Consider the following 22,415-nt stretch of genomic DNA (forward strand, 5'->3'; position numbering starts at 1 on the left):
GACCGCCTCCCTCGGTCACAGGCGGCTTTTGTCTTTCCGGTCCTTTCACTTTCAGCCTTTCGCGCTGTGTCCCACCTCCTCCTGCCACTTAACAGCCGAGCAGCCAATAAGCTGCCACCATCTAGGAGCCGGGCCAATGGGAGCAGCTTCAGTTATTGGTGTGATCCAAGGACCATTTCTGATTGGAGCAGGTCGCGCGAGGTCTCCCGGAAGAGGCTGTGATGTCCGCTGGCGCCGGAAGGAAGCGGGGCTCCTTGACTTCCTTTCAAGATGGCTGCTGCGAAGGAGCTCTTGAGCACCAGCGATTCGGCGGGAGGAAACGGGCGCCGCGGGCGCCTGGGTATCCCCGAGGCGGTGTTCGTGGTAAGGGTCGCCGAGGGCCATTGATCCACCGTGGGCGGGCAGGTCGCGCTCCGGCTCCTCGGAGCTATGAGAGGCGCGTTGGGGCCGGCCAGATCTGGGGGAGCTGCTGGAGAAGATGGGGGAGGGGAGGGAAGGAGAGAAGGGGCGAGGAAGGGAGTAGGCCTCTTTTCTTCTCCTTACTTTCTCCCCCTCCTCTTCCTTACTCCTTTCCTCTTCTGCCCCTCCCACCTCTCTTAGCATTCTCCCTTTTCCTTCCTCCCTTAGCCCTCTCTTCTGTTTTTTCTCCTCTATTCCCCACTCTTCTCTTCCCTTGTCCTCCCCTGTCATTCTCCCTCCCCTTCTCTATCCCCCTTCCCTCCCCCTACTCTCCTTTTTCATTAAACATTAAGCACTCCTCTTCCCCAACTCTCCCCCACATACACCCACTGTCACCTTCCCACACACTTCCACTCAGCTGTCCTCCTCGTGGCTGCCTTTCTTCTGCACTTCTCTCCCTTTCCCTCCTCCTCCCCATCCCCCCTCCTTCTGAGCCTTTAGGCTTCGGCCTGTACAAGCCACTCTCTCCGATTTCTTTCCCAAATAGAAATCAGTCTAGGTGGAGCTGGTCCTTTTCGTTTGCCTAGCTCAGTTTGTCTCCTCAGAGGTCATCTAATTCAGTCTATAGAGGAGAAAACTGAGGTCCCCCCCCCCTTCCCACCACACACACAACACACAATTTCTTTGGTTGATTGCCGACAAGTCTAAAAAGTCAGTTTATGAGCATTATGTTTTTGACAGCTTTCAGCACTATGAGGACTAGAGAAGGGGTTCTTACACCATTCTCTTTGGCAGGGTCTGGTGAAGCCTATTGCCCCCCACCCCGAATAAAAGGTTTTTTTTTTGTTTTGTTTTGTTTTGTTTTTTTGGTGAGGCAAATGGGGTTAAGTGAGTTGCCCAGGGTCACACAGCTAGTGAGTGTTATGTGTCTGAGGCTGGATTTGAACTCAGGTCCTCCTGACTTCAGGGCCAGTGCTCTATTCACTGTGCCACCTAGCTGTCCCCGAATAAAGTTTTAAATGCATAAAATACACAGGATTGCCAAGGAAATTAATGATAGCGAATTACAGTTATCAAAATACTGGGGAGGAAAATGGTGTTGGTTTTGTTTTTGAATCTCTCAGGTTAGGACCCCTGTGGATTAGACCAAAAATCATTTAGATTGATTCTTTCTACATGGGCCCTGGGCCATTCTGAAGGGAAGAAGGCATCATCACTAATAATATTCTAAGCCCAGGACCAACACCAATAAGCCTATCCCATTGGTCCCTGAGGATTATTCTTCACTTACAGCTGAAACAAAGAAAGTCCCAAGTCTAATTGTGAAAGCTATCAGCCCTCTTCTAATGGATCCAGGAAGGCTTTTCAAAGCTTGTAGGGTTTTGTCTATAAAAATGAATGGGATGTATACTGCCGAGGATATTTCAGTCTTTCTTCTCCCCCCCTCCCCCCCAAGCTGTGATTCATGAGGTGATTGCCCAGAGCCCTGGGTTCTACTTCTCCCGTTGTGACTTCTCTTGTGACTTCAAATTCTCTTTATGTCCTCCCAGGTTATAAATGGCTTTTGTTAGGAGTATCAAGTAAGAAAAACTATGTAAACTGATGCTATTCAAATAAGCTAGGACTGTTGGTATTTTAAGAGGTGTTTGTCTACTAAGAGACCCCTTTTCAGTGATTTGGCTGCAGTTCTAACCTCCTTACTCTCCTAAACATTATTTTTGCCTGTCCAGTGTACAGTAATCTGAAATTATAGTTTATATAGTTTATTTTTATGTTCATATATTTTAATATATATTTATATAGTTTATATGTACTAGTTTACTTATTCCTGCTTTTGTCTCCACTTGGAATTCAAGGTCTTGGCCTTGACTTTCCTAATCATCACAAATTCCCCCCTTCAAACTTCTCATCTACAGCTTACTGTTTATTGCTTAATCTAACCTTACTCATTCCTTTATTGTGTCCCACCTCCCTCTCATCCCCAGTACTTTGTTTGTGCCTTTGTAACATCCTTAAGCGTTTTATTTCTTCAGTATTCTTTTCTTTCTCTCATAGTGCTTATTAATGTGTTTGGCTCAAAATAGTAACAGGCCTTCAAAAAATAAAAATGGCTAGGTACATCTTTTTTTCTACTTTGGGATTGCCACCCCTACACATACACCCTCCAAAAAAATGTACTTTTCCAGGATTTCCAAATGTGATGCCCACCAAGTTAGACATGTTTTTCTGTTCCTCAACTACCCTTAGATGTATAAAAGAAACTTAATGTAATCAAAACAAAAAACTTATTTCTTTCCATGGCTTCACATTTCCTGAAATTTTACCTTTTAGAGATCATGGATTCCAATTTCCTCATTTTATGAGTGAGAAAATTTGGTGACCTCATCAGCTTCATCAGTGGGTTTAATTATCATCTCTAAATGACTCCCAGATGGAGCTTTAGGCTATTGCTATCTCCTGAGCTACAGCCACACATCTCTAACTGTCCTTTAATGATTTCAAACTGGGGGTCCTTTAGGTATTTCAAATTCAGTATGTCCAAAATAGAACTCATTATCTTTTCCCCAAAACCTTTTCTGAACTTCCCTCTTTCTGTAGAGGGCCCCCATTTTTTCGATCTTTGCATTTTGTTGGACTCCATACTCTACCCAAACTGCACATGTACACATTTTGGCCCTTGTACCTCTGTATTCCTCAGATCTCTTCCTTTCTCTGAACTCCCCTAGTCAACACCCCCTAATCTATACTCTCATCCCCTCTCACCTGGTCCATTGCAATAGTTTACTAATTGATCTCTGCCCCCCCCCCCCCCCAACTTTCTCATTTCTCCAATCCATCTTCCACAATCACAGCTATTGAAGTTCATTTCCTAAAGTTAAGAGGTGATCATGTCACTCTTCTGGTCAGTACAATCCGATGAGTTCCTCTTGACCTTAGGCTCAGTCTAGGTTTAGCCCCAACCTCCCTTTCCTACCTTGTTATACATGATTCTCTGTCCTGTGCTCTTTAGGGCTGGCCACATGACCTTTCTGCTGTTCCTCATAGAGATCTTCCATCTTTCATTTGAATGCCTTTGCACTGGCTATTCCCCCTGCCTGCAATGCACTCCTCCCCGCTGCTTCTTGAGTCCTTTCTTTCCTTCAAAACTCAGCTGAAGTCCCACTTTCTGCATGAAGCTTTTCTTGGTCTCTCCAACTGCCAGAACTCTTCCTGTCCCAATTTAACCTATGTATATTTTGTATGTACTCTCCTCTCCCCAGAATGTAAGCCCTTGGGGGCAGGGCCTGTCTCTCTTTTGTGTTTTTATCTCTAGCACCCAGCACAGTGCCTGGCATATAGTAGTTGCTTAATAAATGCTTATTGGTTGATTGAGTGAAGCCTAGAGAGATGAAATTATTTACTTGAAACCACAAAACTAGTCATTGCTAGAGCTTGGATTCTGATGCCAAGTCTCACCACAGCATGCTGTCTCAGTAAATGGTAAGTAAATGCTTATTGACTGCTCAGAAAATGAAGGTAATTTCCAGTATATTGGCAACTTGGGAAAGAGTCAGAAAAAGAGGCCTAACCTCAATTGACTGATGGAAGATTGGAGCCAACCTGGCACAAGGCAGCTTGGCTGGTGCGTAGGTACAAATAAGGGAAGTTGGAAAATTGGGATTCACTTTTTTCTTTTTTATTATGAACTTAATCATCAACAAGGATAAACAGCATACAAAAAAAACCCCCAGTAATACAAAGTAAAAAAAGACAGTATACAAAGACGAATAAAAAAGATTGTGCATGAAACTCATCTTTTGTTACTACAAGGTTGGTTTAAAAATGTATAGTAAATGGAACATAGAAGTGACAATATTGCCCTATTTCTGTCCCCTCCTAAACTTGTTTTTGTTCTGTGTATTTTTTAATGTTTTCTCTTTTGGGGGAGCCTCTGTTACTACCCACTAAATCCACCCTCCCTCCCCTCCAGCTCTCAGAATCAGTGCATTGGCTGCATCTAAAAATGTTTCTCCTTTTGCACTCTCTGCCAAGATATGGGCAGCACACTTTAGCACCAATCTTACAACTGGTCACTCTGTGGATCACAATCTTATAATTTGAAAAATCTTTTTTTGATAGTTCTTGTTTTTACGTCACCTGCATCTCCCACCTCCCTCCCCCTCCAAGAGAGCCTTCCCTCTCAATAATTAATTTTTTAAAAGAGGGAAAAAAGGCTCTGTAAAATTAACCAATGATATTGGAAAAGGTCTGGTGTTCATATCTGTTAATTCGCAGTATTCTCCATGTCGTGGGGATGAGAAGCGTTTCAGACTTGTTTTCCTTTCCATTGTTGTGGTCGTCGTATAAATTGCATCCTAGTTCTGCTCATTTCACTGCATCAGTGCACACAAGTCTTGGGAATTCTTATGAATGTATTCTATTGCATTTTTATATCACATTTTATTCATCTATTCCTCAATTGATAGGCACCCAATTTGTTTCCAGTCATTTGCTACAAAAGGTGTTTTAAATATCTTTGGGCAAATATATTTGAGTCCTTTCCATCTGTCTTTGTCCTCTTTGGGCTATCTAAGTAACTGTAGTGTTTTGGCTTTTTGGGTAGAGTTCCAAATTGCTTTCCTAGAATGGTTGAACCAAAAAAATCATGCAAAGTGTTTGAAGGTCTTAGTGTTGCTCTGTGGACTGTTGTATAGGCTTGTTGGTCTTGTTCCCAGTCTTAGTATATTACTAGTGATGATGGCTTCTAACCCCTCTGAGCTCACCATGATCAAAGAATCAGTCTAAGTGATTATTAGTCTAATAGAGAGGGTTCTTAGCCTCAGGTCTGTGAATGATTTTTTAAAACTATTTTGAGAACTATTACATATTAATATGATTGGTTTCCTTTGTAATCCTGTGTATATTAATTTTCCCATTTAAACCCACTGTTTTGTGAAAGGGCTCTCTAGGTTTCACCAGATTGCCTACCAAAGGAGTCTGGCACACCGAAGGGTCTGAACCACTGACTGAGGAGGAGACCACACTTCTTATCAGAAGTTACCTCTCCTGGGCAGGTGGAGGGGCCTCCTACTCTCTAACTTTTCAATTCTGACATTCAGTCTTCTGCCCTCCTTAACCATGTTAACCTTCTGAAAACCCTTAGCTCTCCAAGCTACACAGATGGCTGGCTTTCTCCATGGTGGGAGAGCTGATTATGCAGCTATAGGATCCCAGATTTAGAACTGAAAGTGATCTTGGAGGCCAGCTGACGGATTTTATAGATGAGGGAATTGAGACACAGAGAAGGTGGCCCTTGCCCTAGTTTGAAGCTATGAAAGTATCTGGAGTTGAACCCCAGTCTTCCTGACTCCAAATCTTACCCACCATGCCTAGATGCCTTTTAAATTATTGGCCTCCCAGCCATCTCATTGCTGATAAATGCAAATCACTAGTAAATGACTTTTTTGAGAAGTATGAACTTTATCTTTGGATTATTATCTTTTGATTAGTTGATTTCATGTGTATCTATTACCCATATATTCCATAATCAGAGGTAATTGAGAGTTGGATATACTATGTAACTTTGATTTTGAATTTGTGTGACTAGTTGGGAAAGGGCAGTTAAAATTTATGTTTTCTTTTCAAAAGGAAAAACTACCTATTCCTTAGGCAGTGTTTGGCCCTAAGCACCTATCTTCATGCAAGTGCTATTGCTATAAACTGGAGAAGCTAAAGTGCTTTTGGTCTTTTTGAGTCCTAAAAACTCACTGATTTGTACTTACTGGCCTGCAGAGTGTACCCACTCTCCCTCTGCAGATTGCCTCCACTCAGAGACTTAGCCGGTGGGGCAGTTGCTGGCCTTCCAGAAGAACCCAGCTTGATAAGGCACTCAGGGGAGGTCTGTAATGGAGCATGTGCTCTAAAGTAATTACTAAATCGTTCTTATCCTGTTGAACACTTGCTTAATTTATTTAGAGTTATCACTATTGTGGGAATGGAGAGGCTAGAATAGATGCAAGAGATATTGTGAAGGCCTTTGCAAATGGATGAGTTTATATTAATGAAATAAGAAGGGAGGGAGAAAAAAATGACTCATTTCAGATGTGTTGATGTTGAGGTGCTGAAAAGACTTAAGAGAAGAAATGTCCTGTGGGCCGATGGAGATGTGGGGCTGGAACTCTGGAGGGAAATCAGGGCTATGAAATGGAGATTTGGGTAGTCATCTATGGTTGAGATAGAAGGGGACCAAAGGAAGAACCTTTTGAGTTTTGAGGGATGGAAAGGGTCCAGAAAGTGGAGATTAAAGAACGTAGTCTCTGGGAAGAGCCAGTTTTCTGGAGGGGTACAATCAGCTGTGTCAGATGGCTGAAGAGAGGATGGGAGTCTGGAAAGGGCCATTGGATTTGGTAGAGATCATTGGTGAGGACTTTTTTCTCTTTTGAAATTCTTGTCCATTATCTTGGGGAAAATCAGTTCCCTTTTTGCCTCTCCTGGCCATTCCCACCATGCCTCCTCCTTTCTCACTCCAGAGTTTCTTCCTTTTGTTAACCAAAAAAGCACCATAATCATGGCTGATGGAGCTTGAGTAGTGCTAATGATATTCTTATATCGAGGAAAAGACAAGCTACTAGATTAGAAGTGCAGTTTACCATGCAGAGAACTAATAGCTAGCATTTAATAGCTTAGTAGCTCAAGATGGAACTCAAGCTGTCAAGCCTTGAAAATAGCACTCAGAATTCCCTTTTAAAATGGGCACTTCCCTCCCTCTGCTTCCTCATCAGATTCTAATGAACTATTTCTGAAGTGCCAGCATTCTAGGTACAGAAATGCTTTCTTATTCAGTCTTATTACTTGTTTAGCAACATTTCTGTTTCTTTCTGTTTTGTTACTACAAATGTACAAATGCTTCCTTTATATTATAGGATGAAATGCTCTTGGAATATAACCCACTAGTTCATTGGAGATGGATTACCTAAGATTTTAGACTCATATAATCATGGAGCCTTTTTAGAAATGTTTTTAGAAATAGGTTATAAGAGGCCGTGAATGATTTTAAATTCATTTTGTTATTCTTATTCTCTGCATTCAGTACTGAAGTCACTTCTTGCAGTCTGAGAATTGAAAAGGCAGGGATGCTCACCTTTTATTTTTTTCCAAGTTAGTCTGTGAATAAACAGAGGGCAATTTGAAGCCAGAGCTGTAAAACTTCAGTTCCTCCCGTTGACTTGACAAGGATGCTCTTTCACACAGAATCAGCGGGGAGGGTCCTTAGAGGCTGTTTAGTCCAACCCCTACTATAGAAAAGAACAAGAATCCTCCCAATAATACCCCCAACAAGTGGTCATCCTGCTTTTATTTCAAGAATTCCACGGAGTGAGGAGCCTATTACTTCCTAAATTTTTTCTTCTCTGAAAGTTAAGTAGGCCTCTTTGAAGCCTTGACTGGTCACTCTGAGGGCAGGGCAAGTCTTACCTCTCTTGGTTATGACATCTCTTTAAATACTTGCAAACCACCCAAAGGAAACAAGGACTTAGAGACAGTTTATATTATCCCACCAGGGGGACACTCTGCTGGTTAGTTGAGTTATTTTGAGGTAGCAATAACCATTCTGTCCACCAGCCTTATGGCAGGGATTTAGAACTTGTAGAGATGATCTGTTCCAGCCTCCTCCTCTTACAGGTGGGGCCCAAAGACAGGAAGTGACTCTGCCAAGGTCACACACATAGTAATGATGGCAACAATAATAATAATAAGAAGAAGAATTATCAGTAGGCTTTCTAGAGTGCTTTTAAGGTTTGCAGAGAGCTTTACAAATATCTCATTTGATCCTCACTACAATCCTTTGAGGTAGGTGTTATTATTATTCCCATTTTACAGATGAGGAAACTGAGATGGGGGTGGTGATGACTTGCCTAGGGTGACACCACTAGAAAGTGTCTGAGGCTGGATTTGAACTCAGGTCATCCTAACTCCAGGCTTCAAACGCTATGTGCTGTACCACCTAGCTGCCTAGTAAGTCATAGCTGCAGCAGAATCACCCATGGCATGATCTCAGGGCCCTGGATGCTCATCATTTTAATGTCCTTAAAATATGATGCCCGGAACTGAACACAAGAATCTGGATGGGATGTGACTGGGACAAAATACAAAACTACTATCACCTCCCAAGGCCTTGATGTTCCTGTTAGTGGGAGGACCTGCATTTAGTGTTAGCTTTCTCGGCCACTAATCAAGCACTAAAAGCCCAGGCCTTTTTTTTTTTTCCTCCCCTTAGGATATTATTTTCCAGCTCTGCCTGCCCCAAATTCAGTTTATGAAGCCTTCCCAAGTGGAAGACTTTTATATACTTCACTGGCCTGTGAAACCTTCCCAAGGGAAAAGCTTTATATATTTGACTTCATAGCCTTCCCAAGTAGAAGGCTTTTTATATTTCACTTGCCTGTGTAGCCTTCCCAAGTGGTAGATTTTATATACTTGCCCTTATTAACTGGTTAGGGTCTTTTTGGTTCTGAACTCAGACATCCTGTGTGCTCGCCCTCCCTTCCAGCTTGATAGTATCTATAAATCTGGTAAGCATCATATGTACCATCTCTGCCCTCATATCACACCCAACAGCAGTCTCTATTTGTTAAACTTACAGCTAAAATGCTTTAAGCTTAAAAAACCCTTAGGCTATTTCTATTAAGGTAACATTTTTGTTGAAGAAAACGTATTCAAAATAAAAGCCTGGTGTTTTACATTAAGAGAATTTAAATGTCTGATTCTTGTTCTTGATTGCAGTGTAATAAAAATATCCCCATTTATTAACATGTTCAATTAGAGATAGTTCTCCACCCAGTTACCAATATAAGTATCACAAAATTGAGGGAAGTATGTGTTAAGTTTCATTCAATCACATCTCTCAGACTACTGATTTAAAAAAAAATTCCCCGTATCCCTAATTAATCCAAGTGAGTGGGATTTTATTGTCCTTGATATAGAATAGTAGCTTGTGTATCTTATTCTCCCTTGTTATGACATTGTTAGTATAATATTTGAAGTTTATAATCCATGACTTTTTCTCCCCTTCATTAAAGGAAGATGTAGATGCTTTTATGAAACAACCTGGGAATGAGTCTGTAGATATTGTACTCAAGAAATTGGATGAGCAGTATCAGAAGTATAAGTTTATGGAACTTAACCTTGCTCAGAAGAAAAGAAGGTATGTTTTGAGATTTCTGAAGGTGGTTTTGAAAATTAAAGGTAGGAGTATCAGAAAATATTCACCCACAGATCTTTAAGCTGAAGGAAGGAATATTGGCCACCATTTTATGATTCATGACTTCAAGACTGGAAGAGTAGTGAAACAGATGACAGGAAATTCCAACAACTTGCTTTGGTGGCTTCATTATTTCTCTTCTGTAGGCATTTCTTCCACTAGTGTAGATTGCAGCCCCTCTGTGCCTTGTCTTCCTGGGAGATTTTTCCATATTCGCCTTTGTGGAGAATGTACCTTATACTTGGAAGGCTCCTTCTTTTCCTGCTTCATGGATATTAGTGCAGCTGTCATCCCTCACTCTTGCCTAGGGAATATCATGGATCCTTAGCTCTAGAATATGGACAATTACACCCTGGAACCCTAGCAAGGACCATCCAGGGGACCTGTGAACAGGCCCCACACAAATCTAGAGTCAGCTCCATGGATTCACTTACCCCAAAGAGAAGTCATGGCATTGACCTTAGTGGGCACTATGTGCTCGTTGAGCTTGAAATTCTCCTAGAGAAAGCAATTCTCCTAGAGAAAGCCTTTGGGCAATTATTGATGTACTTTAAGACCCCTGTATGGTTATCCCCTTGAATTGCTGTGTATGACCCTCTTTCTTTTCCCTTCCTACTTCTCTGCACAGAAGTATCTCAGATTCTAACTTTTAAAAAGAGGGAAAGAGAATCAGAAAATTCGGGGGAAGGGGGGGTGATATGTGAGAAGAGAACAGAAAAGAAATGGGTCTGGTGAGTTGCACCTGTTCAGGACAAACCTGCTTCAAGGGCCTTCATACAATGGGCTGCTTGCTTCTGCTTGACAAAAGTTTGCGACCAAAGCACATAAAAATGCTGACTGATCTTACAGAGTTTGTTTGTAAACATTGGTCAAGTTGGGTCTTCAAAACCTTGGTTTGGAGGGAGAGGGACTTTTCTTGTTTGGAAAATACTAAATTGTTATTCTTTTAAATTCACAGGCTAAAAAGTCAGATTCCTGAAATCAAACAGACGTTACACATTTTAAAATATATGCAGAAGAAAAAAGTAAGTGAATTTTGGACTTTTTGGTGACTTAAGTCAGGATGCCTTGGTGGCACCTGGGCCCTCGAAGCAGATGCATGGCGTCATAGCTCTTTGCTCTCTCTTATACCACATGTTTTTCTTTTAGCCAACACCAGTCTACTGCAGTTTGCCAGAATCATAGAATGTTAGCATAGGAAGGTCATTGGATTTAGCCCCTACCTGAGGCTTGACTCCCCTTGCCTCTTTGTGACAGGTCAGTCATACTTCCAGAGGTAGTGCTTCTTCCTTAATCATGAGTTGAAGGTGGCCTTGCTGTTGCTTAGTACTCCTCGATCTCCCCCCAAAACTCCAAAGGGAGCTCCTTCAGCTCATCCCCTTCCAAACAAGGTAAGAGTCGGTTTTACAGGGAGTGGGTGACGTTTTTGTTTGCCAGAGATTAAGTTTCTGAAAATTAAAAAATTGACATGTTATCCTGAAGTAGCATTATGTTTCTTATGCTCACTAGAAATCCACGATGTCATGGAATTGTAGGAAGGACCCTCATTTCATAGATGACAGCTCATTAATGTTGCCTAGCAGTGCTCTTTCAAGTATCTTGCTCTGCTGCCCATCCTCTCCAGTGATAACATCTCATTGAAAGAAAGTGTAAACACATGATTTAAGTGATCTGACTAACATTGACATACCCTGCAGCATAATGCTCAGTTGTCACCAATGGTGCTGCCTCTATTGCGTCATTGGGAAGCTTCGGGTGCTTATTCGGGTCTTTCTCCTTCTGTGTCGCACATGCATTGTTTTTTTAGGAATGTGAAGCAGAAGCTAAATTGAACTTGTCACAGAAGAACAGAATTTTGGATTCTGTTTTTGGATTTGTTCAAAATGGATCTCAGGAGCCATCTGATCAATCAGCAGGCATTTCCTGAGCACCCACTACGCGCTAGGCTACAAAAACAAAAATGAAACTTTCTATTCTCAAGGGTATTCTTTGTTGGGGGAGACAATATGTACATATACACATATATGCAGAATAAATGCAAGGGAGGGAGGGCACTTGAACTTGGGAGAATCAAGAAAGTCTTCAGGTGGTGATAGAGATGTATATGCAAGAAGAGAGGTATTCTAAGAGGAGGGAGGCCATTACAGGTAGTTCAAGAGGACAGGTGGGAGGTGGAGTGTCCTGTGAGGAGCAGAGGGAAGGCCTCTTTGCTGAATACTCTAGTGAGGGAGGGGGCGTAATAGATGATGAGGCTGGAAAGCCCAAAAAGGGAGTCTTGATGGCAATCCACACAGTTAGTCAGTGGGGCACCTGGCCTCTGCCTAAACACCGTCAACAAGGAGGATCCTGCCATCTCCTGAGGAAAGTCATGCCACCTTTGGGCAACTCTTGTTTGTAGGAAGTTTGACTTCTTTCAAATTTCTACCCTGTTCTGCCCTCTGAGGCCAAGCACCAGGCATCCAACCCCTTTATCTTCCATATGACATCCCTTCACGTGCTTGAAGACGGCTATCCTATTCTTTCCACCATTCATCCTCCCAGGCTTTTTCTTCTCCATCTGCACATCCCCATCACCTGTTCCTCATGTGAAATAGACCCTAAGTCCTTCACCGTCCTGGATGCCCTTCTTTATAGACTCTCCAGTTTTTCCATTTTCCTGTCTTAAACTGTGGTTTCCAGAATTGAACACAGTACAGATGAGGTTAGACCATGGCAAAGTACACAGGAACTCTCACCTTTGGGTTCTTGGAAGCCTTACCTCTCTCAGTTCAGCCCAAGAGCTCATTTTGGCTGTCCTAGCCCACTTCTGACTCTTAGAATTGGAACCCCTCTAAAGTCCCCAGCCCTCTTTTAGACAAGCTGCCGAGTAACCATGCTTTCCCATCTTGCACTTGTGAGGTCAGGTTATGTTTTTAGCCAAGTATAAGACTTGGCCTATATCCCTATTGAATTCCATCTCATCAGATTTGCCCCACGGTTCCAGCCTACTGAGCTCTTTGTGTCTCCTGACTCTGTCACCCAGTGGGTTAGCCTGGCCTCCTTCCTTGCTTGTTGGCACCTGCCAATCCAATGAGCATGACCTCTGAAGAATATGAAAGAGCACAGCTCTCAGGGGGCCCTTCAGTGGACCTGCCTCCCAAAGTGACATCAGATTTTGAGTCTGACTGCTCATCTCTTCCTAAATTCATCTTAACTGAACTAGTGTTTATCCCACATCTCTGCTCGTTTTCCACAAGAATAGTATGAGATAATTAAATCTAGGTAAATTCTATAGTATTCCCCTGAACACCCTATCCAAAAAGGACAGCCAACTAATTTGGCCCAGCATGTCCTTGAGGAAGTCATGCTGACTCTGTAATCCCTACTTCTTTTTTCTGCATTTTTACTAACCAGCTCTTTAATGATCCATTCTAGAATTTTTCCAGGAATGTCAAGCTGACTGGCTTATACTTTCAAGGACTTTGTTGTCTTCTCTTTTTTTAAAAATGAAGCCATTTGTCCACCCTCCTATGTTCCTTCTTCCTTTTTCCAGGGTCTTTCACATGCTACATCTTAGAGCCTGGGCATCCCCAGTACTGAAAGAACTGGTTTCCTGGGGCCAGGTGACTTGACTTTCTCAAGGGCCTCTTTTTCTTCTCTTGGCTATGAGCTCCCTCTGAGCTATGTTGGATCTGCCCTTTTCTTTGTAGAAATTGCTGTCCTTGGCCGAGAACAGAAGCCAGATCAGACCTGGATGGCTCTGCCTTCTGTCTTTTGTTACTTAGCACCCTTCTTTGGTATTCCTTTTTCTCTCAGTGTAGCTCTTGGTGCTCATTTTGGAGTCTAGGCTTCAAGTATCGTGCCCTGCTCTTCGAATCCTTCATCTTCTCTTACCTGCCCTCACTTTCTTATTATGGACGCATTTGTAGAAATCGAAATCAGGCCATGCATTGTTCCCTGTGCAACCCTGTCACTCTCTTCAGACAATTCCTCACTGGAACTGGTTCTCTTTGTACCTTCCAAATTTTATTGTTGAGAGTTTCCATCTTTCCTGGGCTGACTTTTCTTGGAAAGTTTTAGTACATTTGGCTGCGCTTCCTCTGAATCTTTGAAATGTGTTTTTCAAAAAAAAATCTCGTTACATGGCAGACAGTGTCTGGCTTTCCTCTTTGCCCTCTCAGATTTTAAGATGAAAGGGTCATTTCTGCCCCAGCAACCAGGGCCTCGCTCTTAATAAGTTAACGTTTCTATAGAGCTTTAAAGTTGGCAAAGTACTATACGTAAATTATTTGATACAACCCCGAGAGATAGGTGCTATTGTAATCCCCATTTTACGGATGAGGAAAATGAGGCAGACAGGTTAAGTGACTTGCCCAGGGTCACATAGACATTTAGTGTCTGAGGTGGGATTTGTACTCAGGTCTTCATGACTACAAGTTCAGTACCACCCAGCTGCCACTTAGAATTAGATCCATGATAAAATTTTCCCTTTTGGGTTCTCCCACCTTTTGAAGGATGACGTTCTCATTTAGACAACGTAGGTAAGAAGTTATTAGCTTTTCTGCTTTTGCCAGAGAGGGAGAACTCCTGCGGATATCTGGATGATTGAAGCCTGGTATCACTACTATGATCATGACTTTACCAACCTTGAGTTGTCTTTTTCAAACTGTTTCATCTATTCTTTCTGTCAGAGTAGTCTCTAATGATGATATTGCTTCTGTTTGATCTCCACCCAAATGTTCTGTATCACATTTCGCCTCTCTTCCTGCATTTCCTTATATTGCCTTGATATGATATTATCTGCACTTTTTCTTTGTTTTGTTTTAATAAGATGCACCTATTCATAGCCATCTTCCAGTACTGGTTCTCATCCCACCAAATGTCATTGTTAACCTAGGATGTCCAGTTGGCTTCCTTGCTTTAGGTCTTAAAGTTCTTCTTGCTCATTGCCCAACATTTCTGGATAGAAAGTAAAAATTAGATGTTTTAATACTGGCTTCATTCTTCGGATTTTATTTTGTGAGCTGCTGCTGGGTGTCTCATAGTGTGTCTCTGTGGTATCTACTTGGTGGGGATGTGTGGGCATTGTTCTCCCCCCTCCCCTTAGTTTCAAGAAATTTGGATTCAATTTACAAGACACCAGGCAATGCCTTCTTAGTAAATGTTCTCACAATGAGAGGTGCGGCAAAGTCCAGAAATCAGCATCCCACCCATCCTCTGACACTACCTTCTTTAAGGAGCTTCTCTCCTGTGAGTGATACACACCTTTGGCATACCTAACCAACCTGTTGATTTCTCCCCAAGGAGACCGCAAAGCCCTTGGAGACTAGATTCTTATTGGCCGATAACCTTTACTGCAAAGCTTCAGTTCCTCCTACGGATAAAGTCTGCCTGTGGTTGGGGGTAAGTACATGGAAGATACAGAACTTTCTGAGCTGATGCTTGCAATTCACTTTTTTTTTTTTTTTTTTGGCTAACATATCATCCTTTTTTGGGTAACAATGGAGGCATAAAATAAGTAGCTTTCCTGAAGTCTGAGGTGACACCACAGTGGAGAGCCTGGGGCCTGGAGATGGGCAGATCTGAGTTCAAATCCAGCTGCAGACACTTTCCTGGCTGGGTGACACTGGTCCAGTCACTTCACCCCTGTCTGCCTCAGGTTCCTCATCTGTAAAATGGGGAGTAACAGCACCTATGTCTCTCAGTATTGTGAGGATCCAGTGATATAATATTTGTAAAACACTTAGCCCAATGTCTGGAACATAATAAGTGCTGTAGAAATGTTAGCTGTTGACCCTGAGCAAGTAACTGAACCTCTGTTTGCCTCAGTTTCTTCATCTCTAAAATGAGAATACTAACAGGTACCTCCCTCCCAGGGTTGTTGTGAGGATCAAATGAGATAACATTTGTGAAGGGCTTCAGAGGCACAGTGGTTGGCGTTTGGTAGGCGCTGTAGAAATGTTAGCTATTAGTATTATGTCATTAGACCAGAGGTTAGCACCCTGTGGAACAGAGACAAAAACATTTCTGAATCTGGCATGGGTTGAGTAAAATGGCATGCCAAACCAATATCATTTCCTTTTTTGTGGAGTGTGCACCTCCCACTGCTACCTCCTAACCAGACTACCCAGGCCATACTTTGGCCTGAGATGGGTCTTTAAGGCTTCCCAAGACTCAGTTTCTTCATTTGGAAGCTCAGGGGAGGACCTTGAATAATCCAGTGCCCTCTCTCCCTCAGTTTGGAAGGAAGAGGAGTATAGTGAGGCCTAGCATGAGGTAGAAGGAACAGAATTAGACTTCTGAGGCCAGGCCAGCTAGTTTAATCCCATCTCAAAGTGCTCCTCCAGCCTTTGCTTGAAGACTTCCAGGGAAGGATCCCTCCCTACTCCCACCTCCTTTAGCCACCCCTTCCACCTTTGGACGACTCTGGACATTGAGCCTACATTGCTCTCTTTACTGTTTCTACCCATTGCTTCTGGTTCTGTCCTCTGGGGCCAAGTAGAACAAATCTAGTCCCTCTTTCCCTTAGCAGCCTTTTAAATAGGTGAAGACTGCTGTTACTTGCCCCCTGAGTCTTCTCCTCCAGGCTAAATATGCCCTGTTCCTTTCAACCATGCCTCATGATCTCAAGGCCCTTCCCCATCTTGGTTGCCTTTCTCTAGACACTGACTTGTTAATCTCCTTCCTAAGATGGAATAATCATTTGTTAAGTACATGTTGTGTACTAGGTGCTATGCTAAGTACTTTACAAATATGCTCTCATTTTATTCCACAACAGTCCTGGGGAGTAGGTCCTATTTGTATTTTCATTTTACATTTGAGGAAATTGAGGCAGACAGACTGACTTGTCTGAGGGTGGACCTTGAACTCAGGTCTTTCTGACTCCAGGCCCAGTGCTCTGTCCACTGCACCACCCACCAGGTACCTCTAGGTAGTGCCTAGAACTTTAAAAAAAATAAAAGAAGAATGAATGAATGAATGAACGAAAGCACATTTAGTAAGTGCTCACTGTGCTCAGAGCTCAGGATGCCAGGCCGAGTCGATGAGCTGTGAGGGTAGACTGCTCCCCCTCCCCCCACTGATGTACCCCCTAGTGCTTTTGTGGGGGTTTACTGAGATTTCACAAGGGAATTGATACCAAGTGAGGTGAAAGGAAACACACGTTTTCCTACTGGTCAGATCACTGCCAGGGCTGAGTTCAGAATCTCTCCCTCTTGCCAGGCCAACGTGATGCTTGAATATGACATTGATGAAGCTCAGGCTCTCTTGGAGAAGAACCACTGTACCGCCACCAGCAATCTGGAATCTCTTGAGGAAGACCTGGACTTCCTTCGGGATCAGTTTACCACCACAGAAGTCAGTATCCTTTGTAATTTAAAAAAAAAGAAAGCTGAAAGATGATTTTTTTCACAGAGCTTTGCATCCTATCTAGGGGATTTTTTTTTTTTAATGAGCTGCTTCACTTAAATATAAAGAAGATCTTAAGACTGTCTTAATGCTATCTGAATTGATGCTGAAATGTTAGTAGTAGTTAATATGGGAATGACATATAGTTGAACTCTACTTGCTATTCACTGAAATGCCTAGATGGAGGACATCCCGAACAGGTAGGAGGTGTCTATCTCAGGGTAGTTGGCTACAAAGGCATAAATTGGTGAAAGAGGCTTGGAGGGCGTGGGAAGGGCTTTTGTGAAATGGTTTAGTCATTTAGTGAACATACACGTTGTTGGGCACTCTTGTAAGTGCTATGGAATGGGTACAAGAGGTGGCTTATTGGGCTTATTTACTTAAAGTTTATTTAATATCGGTTTCTTCCTTTCTTTGCCTTTACTTAGAATCTACTTGATGTAAACGCTGCAAATTCACAGTGGTACAATCATGACACCTCTTCTAGGTAACACTTTTAGCCAAGAAAATCTTTGTGGGAAATGTCTACGTTCTTTTCCTGACCCAAGTAGGAGTTTAGTGCGACAAACATTTATTAAAAGCTTAGCCTGCTCATAGAATTGGAGAATCTCATAGTCATCTAGTATAATCCCTTCAAAAGTATTCCTCTAAGACCTTGGGGTAAATCCAGTCCAATTGTTGGTGACTTCCACCTGTTAATACTTGTGAATTCTGGGCCCAGGAGAACAATTCCAACTCTGCATCCCCATGAGAGTCCTTCATGCACTTGAAGACAGCTTTTACATCCACGTACCTCCCAATTTCCAAATTATTCTTGTCTCCAAGCTAAAGATCCTTAGTCCCCTCACCATCCTGGTCTCCATCCTCTGGGTGAACTTTAGCTTTTTAGCTTTCCTTCTAAAACAGTGTGTTGCCCAGAAAGTAGAATAGACTACTTATGGAGGTGGTAGACCCTCCTTCCTTGAAGGTCTTTAAGCAGAGGCCGGGCAACCACTTGTCAAGTATGTTAGGTTCAATGCAAAGGATCAGGTCGCTGTGTGTTTGCAGTATGCTCTTAGGTGACACATGCCTCATGGAGCTGATAAGAAAGTTGGGAGGTAATCCTCCTGCTGGGGTTCATCTAAGGTAAGAAGAATGTTTAGAGAGTGGAGCAATCAGGCCTTCCCTGCTCTCAAATTTCCTGGTTGAAGCAGAGACCTACCTTATTAGGGAGGAGTGAGATAAGGTTGGCTTGCTAGATGGGATCAGTTGATGGCGTAAGACCCTCTTACAGAGTAGGGGATGTTGAGATCTAAACTGCAGTGGTTATAGAAAAGCAGGAGTGGTGTGAGCTTGAGAGACATTGTAAAGAGGAAGAGTCTTGGGAATCTCATCTGGGTGCCATAAGAAACCTCTAGCCTGGAAAACTATTTGTGTTGGAGAGATGTGTCTGTTGTTGAAGGAGGAAATGGTTTTAATTTTTGACATGCTGACATTTCAAGTGATGGTGGCCCATCTTAGTGGGATATCCCATTGGCAACTAAAGAGAAGACATGGAAGAGCAGGAGGATGTGGTGACACCTAATGACTCGCTTTAGTTAGTCTAAAAACCAGACTAGAATGAGTTCCTTAAGAATGAGACTTGAGTCAGGCTTGTGAGGTTCTGGGCTAGTGTTGTGTACCTGTACCTGTGATTTCATCCAGTGAGGCAGATCAGCAGCTCTTCTGCCATAGAAGTTCTAGAGAGTTGTGGGACTTGCCCAGGGTCAGAAACCCATTCTGTTGGACTTAAAGCTGAGTCTTTCTGACTCTTGAGTTCAGCTCTTTCTTACTAATAACCCCCTTAGGCACAAGTTGGGTTGTCTTTTTTACAATGAAGATTAGAATGCAAATTATGAAGTACAACAGTATCAAATGTACTAAATGTTTTTGTTTTAAACCTTATGATCTAGTTATTTTATTTTAAAAAAATACCTTGTAAACCAGTATTTGCAGAGTCCATTAGCTGTTACCAGGGAATAAACATGGTGCATCTGCATACCAGGTTTGTCCGTGAGGTAGCCCCTCCCCTACGGAAGGGAGTAGTGTGGCAGTACTCAGGCAGACTGGAAGTATTCTCAGAATACATTTTCTTTAACAACTTTCTCAGACATGGCTCGGGTTTACAACTGGGATGTCAAGAGAAGAAACCGAGATGAGCCCACCAAAGCTAAAGTGTAGCGTGCCCACCTTTGATCCTGGGGCTCAGCTTTCTCAAGGGGCTTGACGAACTTCAAGAGATCCAAATTTTTGACTTGGGAGTAAATGCTTTTCAAACAAAAAAAGACACTGTAGAGTAAAACTGAAGGCAATAATGAGCACACATTGATTTCACGAAATTATTATGGTTGTTCAACGTCATGCTAGGATTGGACTCGGTTATCCCCAAGGATAACCTTGGGGATACTCTGACACTCTGGATCTTTGGGGCATGTGTGAAATGCACTGTTGGGCATTTTCGGGGGGGCAGAGGTGGGGGAGGGGGGTTGCTTTTTTTATTTATTGTAGATTACCTTTGAAGAAGTGAAGTCAGTTTAGAGGTTGGGAAATTCTTAGAGACTTGTGGTTCTGGGTTAAACCAGTCTCCTGTAAGTTTGGTACTTCACAACTTGATTTTTTTTTTCCTCATGTCAGTTTGGTTAGTTACTGATGAATTTACTGAATGTCTTGCCCTTTTTTATGACTTGCTTTATCTACTTTTATAAACAAGATGTGCAGTGTAGCTGAACAGCAGTAGGTTTTGTTGAGGTGGCATATTCATCCCCCATATGCAGAATGCCCACTTCTCATGCCCTTCACATCTCTTGGTTAAATCTGAGTTTAACATCCTGACTGCTCTTTCTGTAAGGCATCTTAACAGGGGAAACAAAATTAAATGGTGATTTCTTTCAAAGGAAGGAAGTCTTCAAGCTGTTCTGACTTAAAAAACCAACATGACACCAGCTCATAAAGGATCTGTGGAATTAAATTATGATATCTTCTTCCACTTTCAAGTAGTGAGCAATACATTTAGAATGGTTTTATACTTTTGTTTCATAATATTAAAACAATGCAATTAAACATTTGGCAAAGCGCCTTTTGAAATGTCCCTGTTGTTTGTTCTGCTGATGGATTCCAAATTTCAAGATGGGTTGGTTATTTAAAGAGGAAAAAAAAGTCAAGATGTTAGCTTTGATTTCTACTGTCATCACCCCAAAGCTCTCAGATGCTGCCCCAGCAGCAAATGGTTTCTTAGTTTCTAATTTCACAATAACTTCATCTTGTTGATCTTTCTTTACCTTCACTATTTATCAGCTTGAAGTCCATAAAAATTTCTAGTCTGGTTTCTGTAGAATAAGATGAGAGGGCCAAGAGGGAAACTGGGAAATAGAAGCAGTTTGGGTTTCCCCCTTTAAAGAGAGCCCCCCTCAGCCCCTTAGTGCTACTAGCTAGGCAAGCCAGTTGAACCACTGTACCACATGTTGGCAGGCATATAACTCCCATGTCATACTGAGTGGTAGAGAACTGACTGACTTGGACTGACTTTGTGCAGTATGGTTTGAAACTCTTGAAATTCTCTCACTGCTTCCTCAGACGTGGCATCTGGACCTGAAGACCAACCCTGGTGGCTCAATGAGCTTGAAGTGTGAACTGTGCTTTAGGGGGCACCTGGGTGGCACCACAGTGCACAATGGGCCCACAGTCACAAAGACCTGAGTTCAAGTCCTGCTTCAGACACTAGCTGTGTGGCCCCTGGCAAGCCATTTTACCTCTGCTTCAATTACCTCATCTGTGAAATGGGGGTCATAGTACTAACTGCTACTGCCCAGGGTGTTTGTGAGGCTCAAACTGTGCTTAGCACAGTGCCTGGCACATAGAAAGCACTATATAAATGTTAGCTCTTAGCCTTTTCATTCCTATCCTGTTGTACAGTTGGATTTTTAAAAAGTTTTTATTGATAACTTATATTCTTATATCACCTAAATTTCCCCCTGCATCCCCTCTCCTCCAGAGAGTCATTCCATATAATGCAATTATTTTAAATATGAAGAAACTTTTTTAGCCAAACTGATACGTTGAGAAGTTTGACATCATGTGCAATTTTCCACAACTGTGGATCCCTTACCTCTCTAAAGGAATTGGGCGGGGGGGGGGAATTTTCTCTGAGCCAAGCTTATTCTGGATGTATTATAATTTCACATATCCACAATATTCATTTTTGATTGTTTTGTGGTGGTGATTCTTTCAATTTACGTTGTTGTAATCCTTGTGTCAAAGGAGAATAGAAAAAGTTTGGTATAGAAATACATTCAACCCAACAGGAAAACAGGAGGAAATGGAGAGAGGAAAAGGATGGGGGATGAAAGGGGGCAGTTGGTCATGACCAGAACAAACTCTTAAGCTCAGAGAGGGGATTATGAAGAAGGGTCTCTGAAAGGAAAGAAGGGGATGAGAATAGCAGAATGGATTGAAAAAATGGATTAAAAAATTTCCAACAATGTATTCTTTTCAAAAAACACTTGAAACTTAACTACCTACATAGTGAACATAAAGAGTTAAACTTTATGCCTCAACTGAACTAAAAAAAGCAGGTGTGTGGGGTAGCTAGGTGGTACAGTGGGTAGAGCACCAGCCCTGGAATCAGGAGGGCCTGAGTTCAAATCCAGCCTCAGACACTTACTAGCTGTGTGACCCTGGGCACACTTAATCCCCATTGCCTCTAAAAAACAACCAAAAAAAAAAAAAAAAAGTGGGTGTAACAATAGTGATTCCCAGACTAGGGCAGGAGCAAAAACTGATCATTAGAAGAGAGATACAGGGAAACTATATCTTGCTGAAAGGTGTAGACAATTTCAATACTTAACATGCATCTCATGTCAATACCAGGTGGGGAAAGAAAGTATAAAACTAGAAGAGTTTTTTATTTTTGGGGGGGGGGTGGGGAATAGATGAGCTATTAGATAATTTTATTCAGAAGAGAAAATTGCTAATAGCAAAACTTCGAAAAGGAGATTTTACAGCACATAAAAAGATTTAAAACTTTTGCCCAACTATAACTTCATAAAACCAACAGCTTAAATGAATGTTTACAAAAATGTGAAACACCCAGATGAACAAAACAAGAAATAGAAGATTTAAACAACTCATCCTGGAAAACATTTGAACGAACCCTAAATGCATTCTCAAAGAAAAAAACCCTGGGACCAGAAAGCTTCACAAACAAATTCTATCAAACATTCAAAGAACAATTCTAGTATCACAGAAACTTTGAAAAGACAGCCAAAGAAGGGATCTTGCCACATTTTTGTATGATACTTAAACCAGAGTCGGAACAAGGAAAACCAAATCAATCTGCTTAGGGAATGTTGATGCAAGCATTTTACATAGACCCATA

General features: G+C 42.2%; 1 protein-coding gene across 2 annotated transcripts; it reads left to right on the forward strand.

The window, feature by feature from the left end:
- The first annotated feature begins 252 nt into the window (after positions 1-252).
- Positions 253-20,129, forward strand: VBP1 (VHL binding protein 1). 2 transcript variants are annotated; one of them, XM_027838972.1, is made up of 6 exons: positions 253-363; positions 9,456-9,580; positions 10,596-10,662; positions 14,921-15,019; positions 16,838-16,976; positions 19,152-20,129. In XM_027838972.1, the coding sequence occupies exons 1-6, from the start codon at positions 271-273 to the stop codon at positions 19,220-19,222; spliced, it is 594 nt and encodes a 197-aa protein (XP_027694773.1). In that variant the 5' UTR covers positions 253-270; the 3' UTR covers positions 19,223-20,129. The 2 variants fall into 2 exon arrangements, with proteins under 2 accessions (XP_027694773.1, XP_027694774.1); XM_027838973.1 differs by having other exon boundaries at positions 286-363; positions 9,460-9,580.
- The last annotated feature ends 2,286 nt before the right edge of the window (positions 20,130-22,415 follow it).

This window comes from Vombatus ursinus, unplaced genomic scaffold (assembly GCF_900497805.2).
Source record: "Vombatus ursinus unplaced genomic scaffold, bare-nosed wombat genome assembly UNPS02014831.1, whole genome shotgun sequence".
NCBI lineage: Eukaryota > Metazoa > Chordata > Mammalia > Diprotodontia > Vombatidae > Vombatus > Vombatus ursinus.